The 18,135-nt window shown below is 43.9% G+C and overlaps 1 protein-coding gene across 3 annotated transcripts in view; it reads right to left on the reverse strand.

Moving 5' to 3' along the window:
• MED23 (mediator complex subunit 23) overlaps positions 1–18,135 on the reverse strand; it is a 409,061-nt gene that overhangs the window by 387,118 nt on the left and 3,808 nt on the right. For all 3 annotated transcript variants that reach the window (XM_069235159.1, XM_069235158.1, XM_069235157.1), the window contains exons 2-4: positions 773–804; positions 597–684; positions 56–180 (exon numbers count right to left, since the gene is read on the reverse strand). In XM_069235159.1, coding sequence (XP_069091260.1) covers positions 56–180; positions 597–684; positions 773–804 — 245 coding nt within the window. The remainder of the gene's footprint in view (positions 1–55; positions 181–596; positions 685–772; positions 805–18,135) is intronic.

The raw sequence follows: 18,135 nt of genomic DNA on the forward strand, positions 1-18,135 counted from the left end.
TCTAAATATTCCAGGCACTGGGATGGTCATCTATGTAAATGAGAAATAACAATACCTTGGTGGAAGAAGGCCTGTCTCCACAGCCATTGCCAAGCAGTCATAGAGAAATGAGATCCTTTTAGGGCTGTGCTGGCCATGTATGAATCTCACAATCCACTGGACACACTGTTCGTGCGAATCCTAGAAAACAATTGTATTTATTTCAACAACAGTGACCAAGATTATTCTAGAACAAGCATATAACAGTCCAACTAATTAAGGGGCTTTTCGTAGGTAAGTGACTTCATAACCTTGAGATCTCCTTGTCTGGTGGCTCTAGAATGCCCACATTAATCACTCAAAGAACCCATCTGAATTGCAAAAGGCATGGCATTGGAATGGATGCTTATCGGAGAAACCCGAGACAAACAAGACAACTGAGGGCTGTGTGTGGCATAACAACTATAGACGAAGGAAGCACAAACTCACCATATTACCACATTAGACATTCTGAGTCGGTGGCATGCACAAAAATACACACACTCAACTACCTCATCAGTGGCTTAGATGCTCATTTCATGGGTCTGGAAATGAAGAAATATATCAAACATCGGTACCTGGGAAAGGCTACTCCAGAACTGACGGAAAGCACCCAAGCAGCTAATCAATTTGGTTCTCTCATCATCTGGTGTATCCATAAACATGCTATGGGAAACAACAAAAGATTGACATTCGCAAAACTCTTGGACAGGGAATGCTTTTGAAATGGTTTTTGGACTAAAATTAAACTCACCCCGGAAAGGCTTCCTCAATAATTTCAGTTTTCTAAAAGACATAAAAAAAATTAAAAAAAGGGAGTTGCATGTTAAGTTATACTTAAATTAATAAGAGACACTTTTAGTTATACAGTGAGACAATACAGCAGCTCCAAAACTGTGGCAAAGCCAGCAAATACAAAGCACTGAATTCTGACCACGTAGCATTATTTCCGAGGGCTGCACTTTATGGACTTTGGGACGCTACCATGTAGAAAAATCCACAAGACCTAGACACATCTGAAAACTAAACATCTGGGTGATTACAGGGTGGTGTGTTTCACATGCACCCCGCACCATTTTTGTACCCACAATACCCTGCAAACCTCCAACTTTTCTGAAAATCACACATTTTTCCCACATTTTTGTGATGGAACCTTCCGGAATCTGCAGGAATCCACAAAATTCCTACCACCCAGCATTGTCTCATCTATACTGATAAACATTCTGCTGCACTTGTCAGCCTAAAAATGTTTTTTTGTAAACTGCCCTTTTGGACCCCCTTTGGTTTCCCCTCAATATCAACAAGTTTTTGGCTCTTCCCTTTCACAAGCACTTGGCCCACCTACACAAATGAGGTATCATTTTTACCGGGAGACTGCGGGGAACATTGGGTGGTATGAAATGTGTCCCAGTGCGGTGATCCCACACAGAAATGTGGGAAAAATTTGATTTTTTAGCTAAATTTGAGGTTTGCTGAGGATTCTGGGTAAGAAAACATTGGGGACTCCACGCAAGTCACACCTCACTGGACTCCCTCAGGTGTCTAGTTTTCAGAAATGTCTGGGTTTGGTAGGTTTCCCTAGAAGGCTGCTAAGCCCAGGACCAAAAACGCAGGTGCCCCCCGCAAAAACAGGTAGTTTTGTATTTGATAATTTTGATGTGTCCAGATAGTGTTTTGGAGCATTTCTTTTCGCGGGCAGTAGGCCCACCCACAAAAGTGAGGTACCATTTTTATCGGGAGACTTGGGGGAACGCTGGGTGGAAGGAAATTTGTGGCTCCTCTCTAATTCCAGAACTTTCTGTCACCAAAATGAGAGGAAAAAAGTGTTTTTTTAGCCAAATTTGAGGTTTGCAAAGGATTCTGGGTAACAGAACCTGGTCAGAGCCCCACAAGTCACCCCATCTTGGATTCCCCTAGGTATTTAGTTTTCAAAAATGCGCTGGTTTGCTAGGTTTCCACAGGTGCCGGCTGAGCTAGAGGCCAAAATCCACAGGTAGGCACTTTGTAAAAAACACCACTTTTTTCACATAAAACAGAGATGTGTCCACGTTGTGTTTTGGGCCATTTCCTTTTGTGGGCGCTAGGCCTACCCACACAAGTGAGGTATTTTTTATCGGGAGACTTGGGGGAACGCTGGGTGGAAGGAAATTTGTGGCTCCTCTCAGATTCCAGAACTTTCTGTCACCGAAATGAGAGGATAAAGTGTTTTTTTTTGCTAAATGTTGAGGTTTGCAAAGGATTCTGGGCAACAGAACGTAGTCAGAGCCCCACAAGTCACCTCATCTTGGATTCCTCTAGGTGTCTAGTTTTCAAAACTGCATAGGTTTGCTAGGTTTCCCTAAGTGCCGGCTGAGCTAGAGGCCAAAATCCACAGCTAGGCACTTTGCAAAAAACAGCTCTGTTTTCTTTATGAAAATGTGATGTGTCCACGTTGTGTTTTTGGGCATTTCCTGTTGCGGGTGCTAGGCTTATCCACGCAGGTGAGGTACCCTTTTTAACGGGAGATGTGGGGGAATACAGAATAGCAAAACAAGTGTTATTGCCCCTTGTCTTTCTCTACATTTTTTCCTTCCAAATGTAAGACAGTGTGAAAAAAAGACGTCTATTTGAGAAATGCCCTGCAATTCCCATGCTAGTATGGGCACCCCGGAAGTCAGAGATGTGCAAATAACCACTGCTTCTCAACACCTTATCCTGTGGCCATTTTGGGGATTCAAAGGTTTTCTTCATACCTATTTTTCACTTTTTACATTTCAGCAAATGAATTGCTGTATACCCGGTATAAAATAAAATAAAACATTGCAAGGTGCAGCTCATTTATTGGCTCTGGGTACCTAGGGTTCTTGATGAACCTACAAGCCCTATATATCCCCGCAACCAGAAGAGTCCAGCTGACATAACGGTATATTGCTTTAAAAAATCTGACATCGCAGGAAAAAGTTACAGAGTAAAACGTGGAGAAAAATGGCTGTTTTTTTTACCTCAATTCCAATATTTTTTTTATTTCAGCTGTTATTTTCTGTAGGAAACACTTGTAGGATCTACACAAATGATCCCTTGCTGAATTCAGATGTTTGTCTACGTTTCAGAAATGTTTAGCTTTCTGGGATCCAGCATTGGTTTCTCACCCATTTCGGTCACTAACTGGAAGGAGGCTGAAAGCACAAAAAATAGTAAAAATGGGGTATGTCCCAGTAAAATGTTAAAATTGTATTGAAAAATGGGGTTTTCTAATTCAAGTCTGCCTGTTCCTGAAAGCTGGGAATATGGTGATCTTGCCACTGCAATCCCTTTGTTGATGCCATTTTCAGGGGAAAAACCACGAGCATTCTTCTTCAGCCCTTTTTCCCCATTTTGTTTTTAAAAAAACAACATTTTCACTGTATTTTAGCTAATTTCTTGGTCTCCTTCAGGGGAACCCACAAAGTCTGGGTACCTCTAGAATCCCTAGGATGTTGGAAAAAAGGACGCAAATTTGGCGTGGGTAGCTTATGTGAACAAAAAGTTATGAGGGCCTAAGCGCAAACTGCCGTAAATAGCTAAAAAAAAAAGGCTTGGCACAGGAGGGGAAAAGGCCTGGCAGCGAAGGGGTTAAATATGGATCTTCGAGATACAATATGGGGAATGATAGGGATTAAAATTGCAGCAGATGGGCTGCTTCAGGTCAGTAGTAACAATGAATAGTCCAAAACAAATTAACCACTTATCCTAGGATGGAAGGCATGCTCAGCAAATGCCGTCTTTAGGTGGTCTTGGAGTGTGTCCCACTGTGGTGCTAGGGGACGGTCCCAGAGGCCCCTGGCCTCCTCCCTTTTCAATGCTCATCCCTCGGCCTAAGCTCACTTTGAGAGCTCTCGTGTCCAGGCTGCAATCAAGGGCAATCAACAGCCTGAGGATTGTGCAGGGCCAAAGCATGTGGGTAAAATCAGCTACAGGAGCTAAACAACGAGGGCAGGAGGCTTCAACTTGTAGGAACAATTTAATGAGGGTTGCAGGGGAAAGGTAGGATATCTGCAGTACAAAGTACTGTATCAATTTAAATTCCTCATAGTGTGATGTTAAACGGACATTCCAGAGAGAGGGTCCATTCCTTATAGTGAGAAATGCAACATTTGCTTCCTTTTTCCACCTATTGCCAAATTGGGTCAATATCAATGAAACATGCAGAGTGAGGAATTTTTAAAACCAGGAAATATGCTGACTGCCATGGTCCATTGTTTAAAGCACTTAAACAAAGGGTTGGGGCGCAGGGAGTCAATCAGTGAAAGCTATAGTTTATATAGAGGATGTTGAATCGTTTTATACAATAATAGGACTTCTCCCTGGTGCAGGCCAAATTTATCGACATGCTCCTCAGAGGGAAGCAGGGGGTCTTCTCTGAAAAGATCACCCCCTGTCATCAGGTCTGACTCATGCTAGAGACTAAGATCCATGAGGCTCATGGTTCCAGTCAAGTTGGGAAGGATCAGGAGGGGCCTGTCAAAGTGCAGCGCTCATCCTCATAGTGAGGGTGAATGCGCAAGAGTAGTAACTTAACAAAACCCAGGAGAGGCAGGAGTGTGGCTGCGAGTGGCAAGAGGTCGTAAGCAGTAGTGTTTTCAAGTCTCCCACCTGAAGTAGGGGGGACCATATAGCTGTTTCCTCAAGGGAAAGTCCCATAAGCCATTTGTTCAGCCACTGGAGTTAGGCCGCTAACAGTAAAGCTCAAAGTACGGAGTCCCCAGTCGTATTGAGTCAACCAGAAAGCAGAGCTTAGCAACTGCCACTCTCCTTCTCTCTGAATGCCAGATTAAGTCACCCAGAAGCCTGTCTAGTTCCTGAGAACATGTTAAGAATAAAGCTAATTAAAAGAAGAAATAACAGTGATCCCTAATAACAGAAAGAGAGAGTCAATTATTGGTGTAGAGTCGGTAGAGGGTGAGCAGACCGTAGCATAACACAATAAAGGTAAAAATACAAAAAGAATGAGGTTACTAGAATCAGTGGTATGTGCTGATTTTGTTCCATGTAAGTGGTTGTATATTTATGACAGTTGTTTGTATGTAATGTGCCTGTGTATGTATTATTTTATTCATGTTTCCTGTTTACTATGTTACCTCTCCTCTGTTTTCCCCCACCCAAATTCATATAGCGCTTCCCAGGCTCATATATACTAGGAGTCCCGGTGATCATCCTATTATCAATAAGGACTGAAACACCATTGACTAATTAGGTGAAACCAATGAAATTTTTATCTTAAATTGTTCTCCAACTCGTGTATTAAGAAATTATTTCTCCATATTACGAGTGTGTCACTTTTCTGAACACCGATCACAAACATTTTTGCCGCTCATTGTATATTGTGATTTATTGCTGGATAAAAATTTGTAAAGATATCATTATTTAATCATAGAAATAATGACTGATTTCCATGGCATTTTATGGTATCAGGGACCATTGTTACCTCTTCATTAATTGACACACCAGTCCTTAGTGATCACAGGGTTTCCCTTTATATTCAGAATGGGTAAAGCCAATGGTAACTTCAAAGATATATAAGGAGGTGGGGAAGGACCACCATTTTTAGGTCGAGCCCTTGACATTCTGTAATCTATTTCTGTGGGCTTTCACCACGCCCATCACCTTCATTGATTCCTTGGCTTGCCTTTCGAAATTCCTTTGATTTGTTAGGTAAATGTTTTACGTTTGCCCTGCCGTGAGGCTGTTTTGTTGCCGCCTTGGAGACTGACCATGTTACATGGATTACTGCACTATCTGTCATATACCTTACGGTCACCACTACTTCTTAGGTCGAGCGCAGTGCTTTCACCTGTTGTACGTATTGTGGGCTTTTAACCACACTCACCTCATGTTCATCACTTTCACTCTTTCGTGGGTTTGCCTTTCAAAAATCACTGGATGCATTTGGTAAATGCTTTAAGTTTGCCCTGCCTTGGGACGGTTTTGTTACCACCTTGCAGACTGACCCGGTTACATGGATAACTGCTCGATTGCCAATATGTTTGACGTTGAGAGAACTTCTTTTTTCTTTTGCGTCTCTCCTTCGCCCTCATGGCGACCATGGCACTTTGAATCGGCTTGCTTACGTCAAATAATGTTTTACTTTTAATTTTCTGGTTGAGAAAGCAGCGCGAGCATTATTTCCACTTCAGTACTTGGCCGAAAGCAACCTTGTCATGTCTTCTATCGATTCTATCGATTCTTACTGCAAAAAAAAAAAAAAAGCCCATGCTGCTTTGTTTAAGTGTGTTGCTTATTGGTAACATTTCCTCCTCTCTTAGGTGTTTTTCATCTATCTAGTTTAATGCTGCTTGCGTGTAAACTTTTACGTTTCACCTAGGCCGTTTTATTCCTTTACCATACCTCTTTCCTTGGTGGGAGTTTTGTTAAAATTTTTCTATTTCGTTAATTACTTCCCTCAAAATGTATTTAAACGCAGTTTTGTTTCTTTCATTCATTCCACTTCGTTCCCCTTTTCAGGTGTATAAACTTCTGCGCCGCTCTCAGGATATATGATCCAGGCACACCTTCTGCACAGGCGTGGTTTTGATAAAAATAGAAAGCATCAGCTTGTGCCATAATGATGCAACCCTGGAGAGCTCCATTAGTCCCGCTGCCACACCACATGAGCAGTTTATGCTGTGGCCAGGTCTAACATGGGACCTGAACTTACTCAATTGGGCCACATGCGTTGTTATGAAGGGATTCTATTTCCGGCTATGAAGCCATTTACCTTCCCAAGATAGAGATGCTGGCAGAACATGAGTGCTTATATGTATGGGAATTCTTGGACTTTTAGCATCTAGAAGCAGTTCGTTGAAAGGTTATTCATTGGCTCTAACCACAGACATAGCTATGAACTAAAAGAAGTGTGTCTACTGTGTGAATCACAGTACCAGTACTTTGAGGAAGGGACGTGTAACCTCAGTCTCCACAGTTTGAGGATGCTCACATAACATTGGTGCATTCCACGAAGGAGAGTACAAAGTTGTAACTACACTGTATCAGTGTGGAGAGTAGCCCTGATGTCTCTGTATCTTTTGAGGTATTGATACAACTATATACTGTGAGTTGCAAGTACACACCTGCTTCTGTCTTACATTACTTTTGTTTGCAAGGTGTAACTATGAAGATAAATGTTACTCAATATACTGGCGAAATGTGTGTCACAATATGTGTGAGTTCGTGAAAATTAGATCTGGTTTCCCAAAGATATTGCCCATTTTGTGCACCCCTGTTGCTATTTAATCTTGGGGAAAAATGGATCCAAGTTGAGCAAGTTGTGTATTTCCTGTTAGTGGAGGAGGTAGCTGAGTTACTTAGGAACCCTGTTTGTAATGGCCACTACAGAAAAGTGACTGGTGTGATCATGAGCACTGCTGTACTCCTCTTACTAGACTGCTCTCCCGCCCTCTCTATACAACGTGGCTGAATTTTTTTTTTGCTACAGACGAATAATCTGCGAATTTTGACTGCCCAATACTGGGAAAGTAGGTACTGAAACAAGCTATATTTTCATTGCGCCACCTAGGGCATCTTTTTTCAACAATATATAGCTTATTTTGAGAGAGAGAAAAAAGTTTGTTTTGCCAACCACACAGAGCAGCACAGTTTTAGGTCGAGCGCGCAAGCGCTTTGACCTGTTGTAAGTATTGTGGGCTTTTGACCACGCCCACCTCATGCCCATCACTGTCATTCGTTCGTGGGCTTGCCTTTAAATTAAAAAAAAAAAAAAGACACAATGTCATTGTTAAATGATTTGGGTTTGTCCCACCTTGGGGAGCTTTGGTTACCGCCTTGGACACCGACCCTGTTACATGGATAATTGCACGATTGCCAATATACTTTGGTGTGGGCGAACTACTTTTTTCTTTTGTAGGCGCTTCATGGCTGCCATAGCGCTCAGAGTGCAAACTCAATCAGCAGTATCGTTTTTACATTATATGCACCCTAATCTGCTTAGTACACATTCTCTGCAGCAGGCATGTTACCCTGGGTGCTACCTTATAATGACGCCAAGCTTCCACTAGACAAAAATATGTTCTCTCTCCAGAAAGAACATAAATTGCCAGAGTTATTTTGACATTTGTATATTACATGCACTCTATGATTTGCTTAGGACACGTTCTTTGCAGCAGGTACATTAACCCTGTGTGCTACCTTATGATGACTCCAAGCTTCCACAAGACAAAAGTACGTTCTCTTGGTTGCCATGGCGCTCAGAGCGCGAACTCGATTGGCGGTATCATTTTTACATTGTATGCACTTTGATCTGCTTAGTACACGTTCTTTGCAGCAGGCATATTAACCCTGTGTTCTACCTTATGAAGACTCACTAGACAAAAGTACATTCTCTATCCAAAAATAACATTAATCGCCAGTTATTTAGACATTTTTACATTATATGCACTTTGATCTGCTTAGTACACGTTCTTTGCAGCACACATGTTCATTCTGGGACTTGTAGTTTTATTTTTTTTAACGTGATACAAGCTGGAAACCAGCCCTTGGAATGGTATTCGTAGAGTTGTCCAGCTTCCTAGTTCGATGCGTGATTAGCTCATTTAGTTTATGTTTCCGCTTTGCATTCTGGGACTTGTAGTTTTACTTTTATAAGGCGATACAAGCTGCAAATACAAAGCAGAAACCTGACTAGATGAACAACACACGTTTGAGTCTGTGAAACGTGAGCTGTGTGCGTGTGTATTTATAAAACTAAACTTCCTCAAGCGTGTGGAAAATCATGGGCGTTTTGTTTGACTCCCCAGAATGCAGTAAAGGGACAGTGATCCAGTAAGCACGCATTCTTGGAGTACAATCATTTATTCACTGCATGGCGGGCAATATCGCCTATACCAACTGCCAACTAAATATGTTTTACACCTGAGAGTAGTTTGTGTTTTAAGGGCCTTGTTAAAACAAATATTCCAGTAGGCCTAGTAGCCCTTTAGTTATATGCAGGCCACTGTAACTATGTGGCAGAAAGGACCAAAATAAACAGCAAGGTTGACCAATTAATTTGGCAAAAAAGTCCAGTTCCTAATTTATAATTTGAATACCTCCAACTCAAGTAAATGTGAGACCTATTGCCTTGCAAATGCTTGTTTCTTTTGTTTCACACTCCGTGGCGATATGTTGTTTGAGCATGCCACTGTTTCTTGTTCTGTTTCTCTGCAGTGTCTGCGCCCGTCGACTTGAAGGTATTGGAGTGCTTTTTTTATATTTTGCCGTGGCAGTATGTTGTTTCAGACATGTCTCTGTTTCTTTGCGGTAAGGTATTGTATCACTTTACATGAGCACTAGTTATATTACAGAAGGAAACATTCATTTTTGGTAGGCACAGGAGATTAGGTGATTTACCCAGAATCACAGGCTGTTGAGACGAAGCCGAGACTAAAACCTGGGCCCCCAGCTCCAAAGTCAGCAGCTCAGGCCATTAGGCCACATCCTCTCCCCTAGGGTTTGAGTGCAACAGACCTACTATTACTTTGCACAATGTATCGGAGGCTGCTTTGACTCCATCTTTGATCTCTTTCTGCAGCCTGTGTTATTGTTTTACACTTCGAGAGTGCTGATGGCACTTTGTTCTTGGATCTCTCTCTGAACTTTGAGCATGCAGATGGAGCTTAGTTCTTGTATCTCTTTCTCTGCATTTTGAGTGCAAAGATGGTGCTTTGCTCTTGAATCGTTCTCTCTACACTTCAAGCGCGCAGATGGCACTTTGTTCTTCGATCTCTCTCTCTGTGCTTCGAGCGTGCAGACGGTGCTATGTTCTTGGATATCTCTCTCTTTTTTTTTCCAGGAGCTTGGAGGGAATTGGATTTGACTGTATCTCATTCACAAAGCATATTGGTAGTCTAATACAGGGAGCTGGCTAATACTCTGAACACAGCCCCCAACCGTCCTTTAATATTTTCGATGCATGCAACTATGGCGTCACCACATATTTATGGGTATTTTTTCGATTTTACTGGCAATGCCAGATGCTAAACAAGAACACAATAAAAACGCAAAAAATAATGCATTCACTTCCAAAATCCTAGAGCTATTGGCTATGCCAAAAACTATAGCTGGGAGGAAAAGGCAGACACTGCTCTGGTCAGGCTGACGTCCAGAAGGTCTTAGCTGAATGGAGAATCTTGGTGCCTAGGTAGGCGCACTTTGTGCCCACAGAACGAAACCCCAATCTAGGTCTAACTGGGTTTCAGGAACCATGGGATAGTTTTACTCAGATATATTGCCTTGAAAGCCTTTGAAATAAAGAAGGGGGTCATTTACATAAAGGGAGACAAAGTTTATCCCACCTGGTAAAAGAATTCCCCAGCATGCCCTTGTGCCACAAAACGTAATCCCTGCTGGTTCCATTGACAGGGCAAATAAGAGAGGGGGCGATGGACAAACACGCTGCATTCCCTGAACTACATCAAAGTGGGGAGAAATGGATTTACAGACTCTGACTTGTCTTGTAGAGTCAGAGTAAAGTATTCCTATCAGCCGCATGACTCGGAGGCCAAATCCAAACAACAATTGACTTCTCAAAGATGAATGCCTTTTCGAGATCTAGGCTAGGTGCCATGAATCTCGGCCATGTTTGATGAGACACATCAAGGATTCTGTAGAGCCAATGTAGATTAAGAGAGGTGCTTCTAGAGGGAATGAGTCAATTTTGATCAGGGTGGATTAGCTGCAGGGCACGTGGGAGTATTCAAGCGACCAGGACTTTACTCTATCTTATAATTCGAAATTTAGGATTGCCATGGGTCTACAGGAGAAATGGTCGTTTTGCGGCCATCCAAGCTTCAGATGGGTAACTAACACGGCCTCTCTCTAAGAGAACAGGAAAATGTCCCTTTTCATGTGATTAGGCTAATTAGGTTCAGCTAATTTAGGGGCTCCTGCAGCTCTTTCTTGTTGCTGTGGCAGAGAGGAGGGTATGAAAGTTATGGCCATGGGCTTCCACAGTCCACATGCTCAAAGCAAATGCCACCTTCTACTCTTATCTCTTAAACAACATATGCAATATGCAAGCCAAATCAATACAGCATAATCAAATAGACAAATCATAACCCAGAGCATGAGAGTTTTCTGCACTCACAACAAGAACAACATAGTTTGATCAGTGCCTGTAAAGTGTGCTTCTATAAAATGAGCTCAAATATGATACACTTGCCAATAAATTTGAGTTTTGTTATAGGGTTTGGAACAATTTAAACAATTAATATATACAGAAAAAATATTATGACATATTTAGTACACAACATTCTGTCAACAAAATGCCCCAGAACTGAAATATTAAATGAAAATTAACACAGTGTCTCCTGCGTTCCGCCTGGACAGATGTAGCTTTAAAATACACATTTTCTGATGAGTATTAATTACACTCACGTAATTTTCCACCACAAGGAAAATAACTTCAAAATATATTACATTAACTGTAGGAAGTTGGCTCTGTATGCACTATTTCAAAGTAAGGAATAGTATGCACAGAGTCCAAGGGTTCCCCTTAGAGGTAAGATAGTGGCAAAAAGAGATAATACTAATGCTCTATTTTGTGGTAGTGTGGTCGAGCAGTAGGCTTATCAAAGGAGTAGTGTTAAGCATTTGTTGTACATACACGCAGGCAATAAATGAGGAACACACACTCAGAGACAAATCCAGCCAATAGGTTTTGTTATAGAAAAAATATATTTTCTTAGTTTATTTTAAGAACCACAGGTTCAAATTCTACATGTAATATCTCATTTGAAAGGTATTGCAGGTAAGTACTTTAGGAACTTTGAATCATTACATTAGCATGTATACTTTTCACATAAAACACAATAAGATGTTTTAAAAGTGGACACACTGCAATTTTCACAGTTCCTGGGGGAGGTAAGTTTTTGTTAGTTTTGTCAGGTAAGTAAATCACTTACAAGTCTCAGGTTTGGGTCCAAGGTAGCCCACCGTTGGGGGTTCAGAGCAACCCCAAAGTTACCACACCAGCAGCTCAGGGCCGGTCAGGTGCAGAGTTCAAAGTGGTGCCCAAAACGCATAGGCTTCAATGGAGAGAAGGGGGTGCCCCGGTTCCAGTCTGCCAGCAGGTAAGTACCCACGTCTTCGGAGGGCAGACCAGGGGGGTTTTGTAGGGCACCGGGGGACACACAAGCTCACACAAAAAGTACACCCTCAGCGGCATTGGGGCGGCCTGGTGCAGTGTGCAAACACGCGTCGGGTTTCCAATGGATTTCAATGAGAGACCAAGGGGTCTCTTCAGCGGTGCAGGCAGGCAAGGGGGGGGCTCCTCGGGGTAGCCACCATCTGGGCAAGGGAGAGGGCCTCCTGGGGGTCACTCGTGCGCTGAAGTTCCGATCCTTCAGGTGCTGGGGGCTGCGGGTGCAGGGTCTTTTCCAGCCGTCGGGATTTTAGAGTCAGGCAGTCGCGGTCAGGGGGAGCCTCGGGATTCCCTCTGCAGGCGTCGCTGTGGGGGCTCAGGGGGGACAACTTTGGTTACTCAGTCTCGGAGTCGTTGGAGGGTCCTCCCTGAGGTGTTGGTTCTCCACCAGTCGAGTCGGGGTCGCCAGGTGCAGTGTTGCAAGTCTCACGCTTCTTGCGGGGATTGCAGGGGTCTTTAAATCTGCTCCTCTGGATACAAAGTTGCAGTCTTTGTTGAACAGGGCCGCTGTTCTCGGGAGTTTCTTGGTCTCTTGGAAGCAGGGCAGTCCTCTGAGGATTCAGAGGTTGCTGGTCCCAGGGAAAGCGTCGCTGGAGCAGTTTTCTTCTGAAAGCAGGAGACAGGCCGGTAGGACTGGGGCCAAAGCAGTTGGTGTCTTCTTTCTTCTTCTGCAGGGGTTTTCAGCTCAGCAGTCCTCTTCTGTAAGTTGCAGGAATCTCAATTCTTAGGTTCAGGGAAGCCCTTAAATACTAAATTTAAGGGCGTGTTTAGGTCTGGGGGGTTAGTAGCCAATGGCTACTAGCCCTGAGGGTGGGTACACCCTCTTTGTGCCTCCTCCCAAGGGGGGGGGGGTCACATTCCTATCCCTATTGGGGGAATCCTCCATCTACAAGATGGAGGATTTCTAAAAGTTAGAGTCACTTCAGCTCAGGACACCTTAGAGGCTGTCCTGACTGGCCATTGACGACTCCTTGTTTTTCTCATCAATTCCTCCGGCCTTGCCGCCAAAAGTGGGGGCCGTGGCCGGAGGGGGCGGGCAACTCCACTAGCTGGAGTGTCCTGCGGTGCTGGCACAAAGGGGTGAGCCTTTGAGGCTCACCGCCAGGTGTTACAGCTCCTGCCTGGGGGAGGTGATAGCATCCCCACCCAGTGCAGGCTTTGTTACTGGCCACAGAGTGACAAAGGCACTTTCCCTATGTGGCCAGCAACATGTCTCGAGTGTGGCAGGCTGCTAAAACCAGTCAGCCTACACGGGTAGTTGGTTAAGGTTTCAGGGGGCACCTCTAAGGTTCCCTCTGGGGTGTATTTCACAATAAAATGTACACTGGCATCAGTGTGCATTTATTGTGCTGAGAAGTTTGATACCAAACTTCCCAGTTTTCAGTGTAGCCATTATGGTGCTGTGGAGTTCGTGTTTGACAGACTCCCAGACCATATACTCTTATGGCTACCCTGCACTTACAATGTCTAAGGTTTTGCTTAGACACTGTAGGGGCACAGTGCTCATGCACTGGTGCCCTCACCTATGGTATAGTGCACCCTGCCTTAGGGCTGTAAGGCCTGCTAGAGGGGTGACTTATCTATACTGCATAGGCAGTGTGAGGTTGGCATGGCACCCTGAGGGGAGTGCCATGTCGACTTACTCGTTTTGTCCTCACCAGCACACACAAGCTGGCAAGCAGTGTGTCTGTGCTGAGTGAGGGGTCCCCAGGGTGGCATAAGCTATGCTGCAGCCCTTAGAGACCTTCCCTGGCATCAGGGCCCTTGGTACCAGGGGTACCAGTTACAAGGGACTTACCTGGATGCCAGGGTGTGACAATTGTGTAAAACAAAAGTACAAGTTAGGGAAAGAACACTGGTGCTGGGGCCTGGTTAGCAGGCCTCAGCACACTTTCAAATCAAAACATAGCATCAGCAAAGGCAAAAAGTCAGGGGGTAACCATGCCAAGGAGGCATTTCCTTACATTAACTCATTCTCTTTGCACAACAGGCTGCAGAGGAGGCAGTGCGTAAACAGAACAATATCAGAACAATTGCATTTCTGCCAAAACAGGCTGGAGCCTTCACCCTTGTCATATTCTGTTAGCCACAGAACAATATAATGACCAGCAAGCCTGACACTTAAAACTAATTCACAATACTTTTCTATTTTAACGACAAAGAACATGCACATTTTATTGCCACGTTTGATACTGTGTGCCATAACAATTTGTTGGAGATTCTGGGATAGGACACAAAGCTTTGCGGTAGGTTGTGTCTTTTTTGCAAGGACTCACCTTTCAGGTGACACAGTGGCCCAATCAGTCAAGGGTGCTCCCGCTGAAGCAAGGGGTGTCACAGGGCTTCTCTTTGAGTCTAACCTTGTTTAACGTTTATGTGCGCCCGCTAGCAGTGGTAATTGAGAGCTTTGGGTTCTCGATTGTGTCATATTCTAATGACACACAGCTTATATCACACTGTAAAAAGATGCTACCCAGATGGCCCAATCTTTAAGTCTCTACCTTGCTGAAGTCACAAATTGGATGGACTCAAATTGCCTTAAGCTTAATGTAGGTAAAACTGAGGTTTTGACTCTGAATAACAAGGCTGATATCTGGTCATCAGCCTGGTGGCCCATGGAGTAGCGCTCTGTTCCGGAAGTTAAACCTAATGTCAAGAAACTCTGCATTTGGGTGGATGATAAATTGTCTTTTGACTGCTGAATTTCGGTGGTTGAGGGAAAATGTTTTGGACTGCTGAAAATGCTGAGAAAAATATTGTGCTTCCTGTCGGCAGAATCCAGGAAAACTGTGGTTCAGGCCATTATAGCTTGAATGGCTGATGACAGAGTGCAAAATGCTTTAAGTAAATTAGAAATGACTACAATGCCAGCAGACCTCACTAAAACATGCAATTTACAACTATACACCATAAAAAAGGAGTACAGATTAAAACTGAAAAATGTATCATCCTTATCTGCTACTCCCCACTAAGGATGATGCCGTAGGGCTTCAACGTGGTAGGTAGACTTTTAGTAGTCACTTGCACCAACAAGAACTACTCTATATGAAGGTGAGCTAATAACCAGCTTGAAATCGGGTTGTCAACCAGACCTAGTGTATGAGCCCCATTCTTGATGATTGGGGCTGCAACGTCATTCTTTCGGAACAGTGGAATCATGGACTTAGAAAGAGTGTGGAACACAGGGGAATTTATCATCGCAAGATTTTGAAGGGGGTGTCACGGGGGGACAAGGATGGAAGAACTTAGGGGGTCAAAAAAAAAAAAAAAGGCCTTTCTCAGCCCTACCTTGCTTGCTGCTTCAAAGTCCAGCTTCACACTGTCGATATTTATTTGAACTTCAAGGTTGTTCAACGATGCAGTCCCTGTTTAAACTACATTCATTTTTCAGTTCATTAAAAGCATGGAGACTTAAAAACGAATAAACAGGGGCTGCTGATTTAAATTGAGCATGTCTTTTCCACAAAACCAGGAACGCAATGCCAAATTTGGCTGCAGCAGCTTTGATGACAGAGGGAATTCTTTTAGATGATATGTGTGCTGCCCATAGTACCTCGCAAGTCCTTCAAAGGCTTTTGAAAAATAAAGGAGGGTTTGATTTTTTATTGTTTCTTGTATAACTTGCGGTTCCGCTCTCACTTCAGCCCACTTCCAAGGAATCAATTAAAGATTTGGTGAGTACAGACCAATAGGGAACTAAGGCTCTATTATCATATCTCTCTCCCCTAACAAATACACTACAGTAGTACAGTGACAAACTCTTTTTAATACTATAAAGGGGAGACCATGTGACTTTCCTTTAAAATGTAACTAAGGGAGAGTTGTATTGTATTATATTACCATTTATATAGCGCTTTCCCCACCTTTGTGAGGCTAAAGGAGCAGTTACCTAAATATTTATGACATTAGAATACACATGTTAATGAAGTGTTTTCTTAATTTTCTTGGTACCTTGAACCATTCATAACATAAGGCACTGCTTAAACAGAAACTTTAATGAAAAAAGTTATATTCTGTCATCTCGTTCTATAAATGATTTTATTTAAAGGTCCACCCCTCCATGTTCCTCCGCTCTTCTCATTCTATTTAATTATTGCCTTTAGTAAAGTGTGTTTCTGGTGCTGTACACCCTGTTGAAGTGTAATATGCATTTTGCATTTCCATTCCACTGAAGCTGCTTTGGGGTATTGGGGGATCTTCTGTGCCTTTTAACTATTTGAATCACTTGCACCGCTAAAGGATGGTACCATCAGTTTCACGTCAAAACAATCATAACATAGGACAGAAGGCACTCAAACAATTTTATACATCCATGCATTAGCATCAGTCAAGAGCAACCATTCTGTCACTACTTTTCACATCAAATTGATGCATAAGAACAGTGATGCAACATGATAAAGCACAACTCTGACAATCAGACACTACAGGGGTCATTACGACCTCGGCGGTCTTTTTGCAAGACCGCCAAGGGACCGCCGTGCGGAAGACCGCCTGTGCAGGCGGTTTGCCGCATCATGACTGTTGGCTGCTCTCCGTCATTATTCCGACGGAGAGCCGCCAACAGCCATACTTGCGGGCGGCGGGGAAGTGGAGGTTGCTCCACCGCCACGCCAACAGAACACCGCCCACCGAATCACATCCTGTGATTCGCCGTGGCGGTGTTCTGTTGGCGGTGTGGTGTCGGCGGAGCTGCCCCCATAGCTCCCATCCCCTCCCGGAGGATCGACGGAACAGGTAAGTCAATCGTCCGTTACGGGAGGGGGGTGGGGGGGGTGTTGTGTGTTGTGTGCGTGCATGGGGGTGTGTGTGTATGTAGAGGGGGTGTGTGGGTGCGTGTATGCTAGCGGGGTGTTGTGTGTATGGGAATGAGTGCGTGTATGGGTGTGGGTATGGCTGTATGGATGTGTGCGTGTATGTTTGAATGTGGGTGTGCGTGTGACTGTGTGTGGATGTAGGCATGTATGTCGGGGTGTGAGCGTGTGTGTGTTGGTGGTGCATGCATGCGTGTCAGGTGTGTGTGAGTAATGTTATGTTGGGGGTCGGGTGGGGAGGGGGGCCCTGCCACCTTTGGGGGGTGGCAGGGGTGGTGGGGGGTGTAGGGGAGGGAGTCGGGGTGGTTGTGGGGGTTGGGGGAGACCCCTATCAGTGCCAGGGGAGGAATTCCGTGGCACTGATAGTGCTTACTGCCATGGATTTCATGGCGGTTGAAACCGCTGGAAATCCACGGCGGTAAGCCGGGTCCAAATACTGCCGGCGGTATTGTCACGGCTGCCGGGCTGGAGACCCAGGTCTCCAGCCCGGCGGTCGGGACGGAGAACCGGCCGATGACCATGGTGGTTATACCAAGGTAAGACCGCCAGCCTGTTGGCGGTCTTACCGCCGGTTCTCCGCCATCCGCCAGGGTTGTAATGACCCCCTATATATGCACAACCTTTGGGTGTTAAACTGGCAGTAATGAGGTAAAACCTTAGCCCGGACTTTGTTGATTTGTAGAAACGTCAAATAAATCACAAAGTGTGCTGCATTATACAGAATAATGTAGTATTTATTGGTGCATTACTAAATCAATGCTGTCATATAATTTCTCCACCTCATAATCCCAGTGGCCCTGGCAATAGTCAATAACTGAATGTAAAGTATAACTGCAGACACCTTAAATGAGAAATGAATGCAAGATAAACTTATCTGTTGCAAATGCATTGTTCTGGGAGTAAAGCTCAGTTGGTTTAAACAATTACTTCACATATCTGTGTGTATAACTGGTTGATGCACTGGGGACTAAAGACTTGTGTGTTTTTAGACTTATGAGGTCCTAGCTTGGGAGCAAAAGCACTGTGAATTTGTATGTCAATTTAAAAAACGAATTACATGCTAAACACAGCACGAGGCAAACTGACAGAAAAAACTTGCAGAAAGACTCAGGGGTAAATTTGGTAACTTTTTTTTTTACCAGGTTTATGACACAA

Source organism: Pleurodeles waltl, chromosome 5 (genome assembly GCF_031143425.1).
Source record: "Pleurodeles waltl isolate 20211129_DDA chromosome 5, aPleWal1.hap1.20221129, whole genome shotgun sequence".
Lineage (NCBI taxonomy): Eukaryota > Metazoa > Chordata > Amphibia > Caudata > Salamandridae > Pleurodeles > Pleurodeles waltl.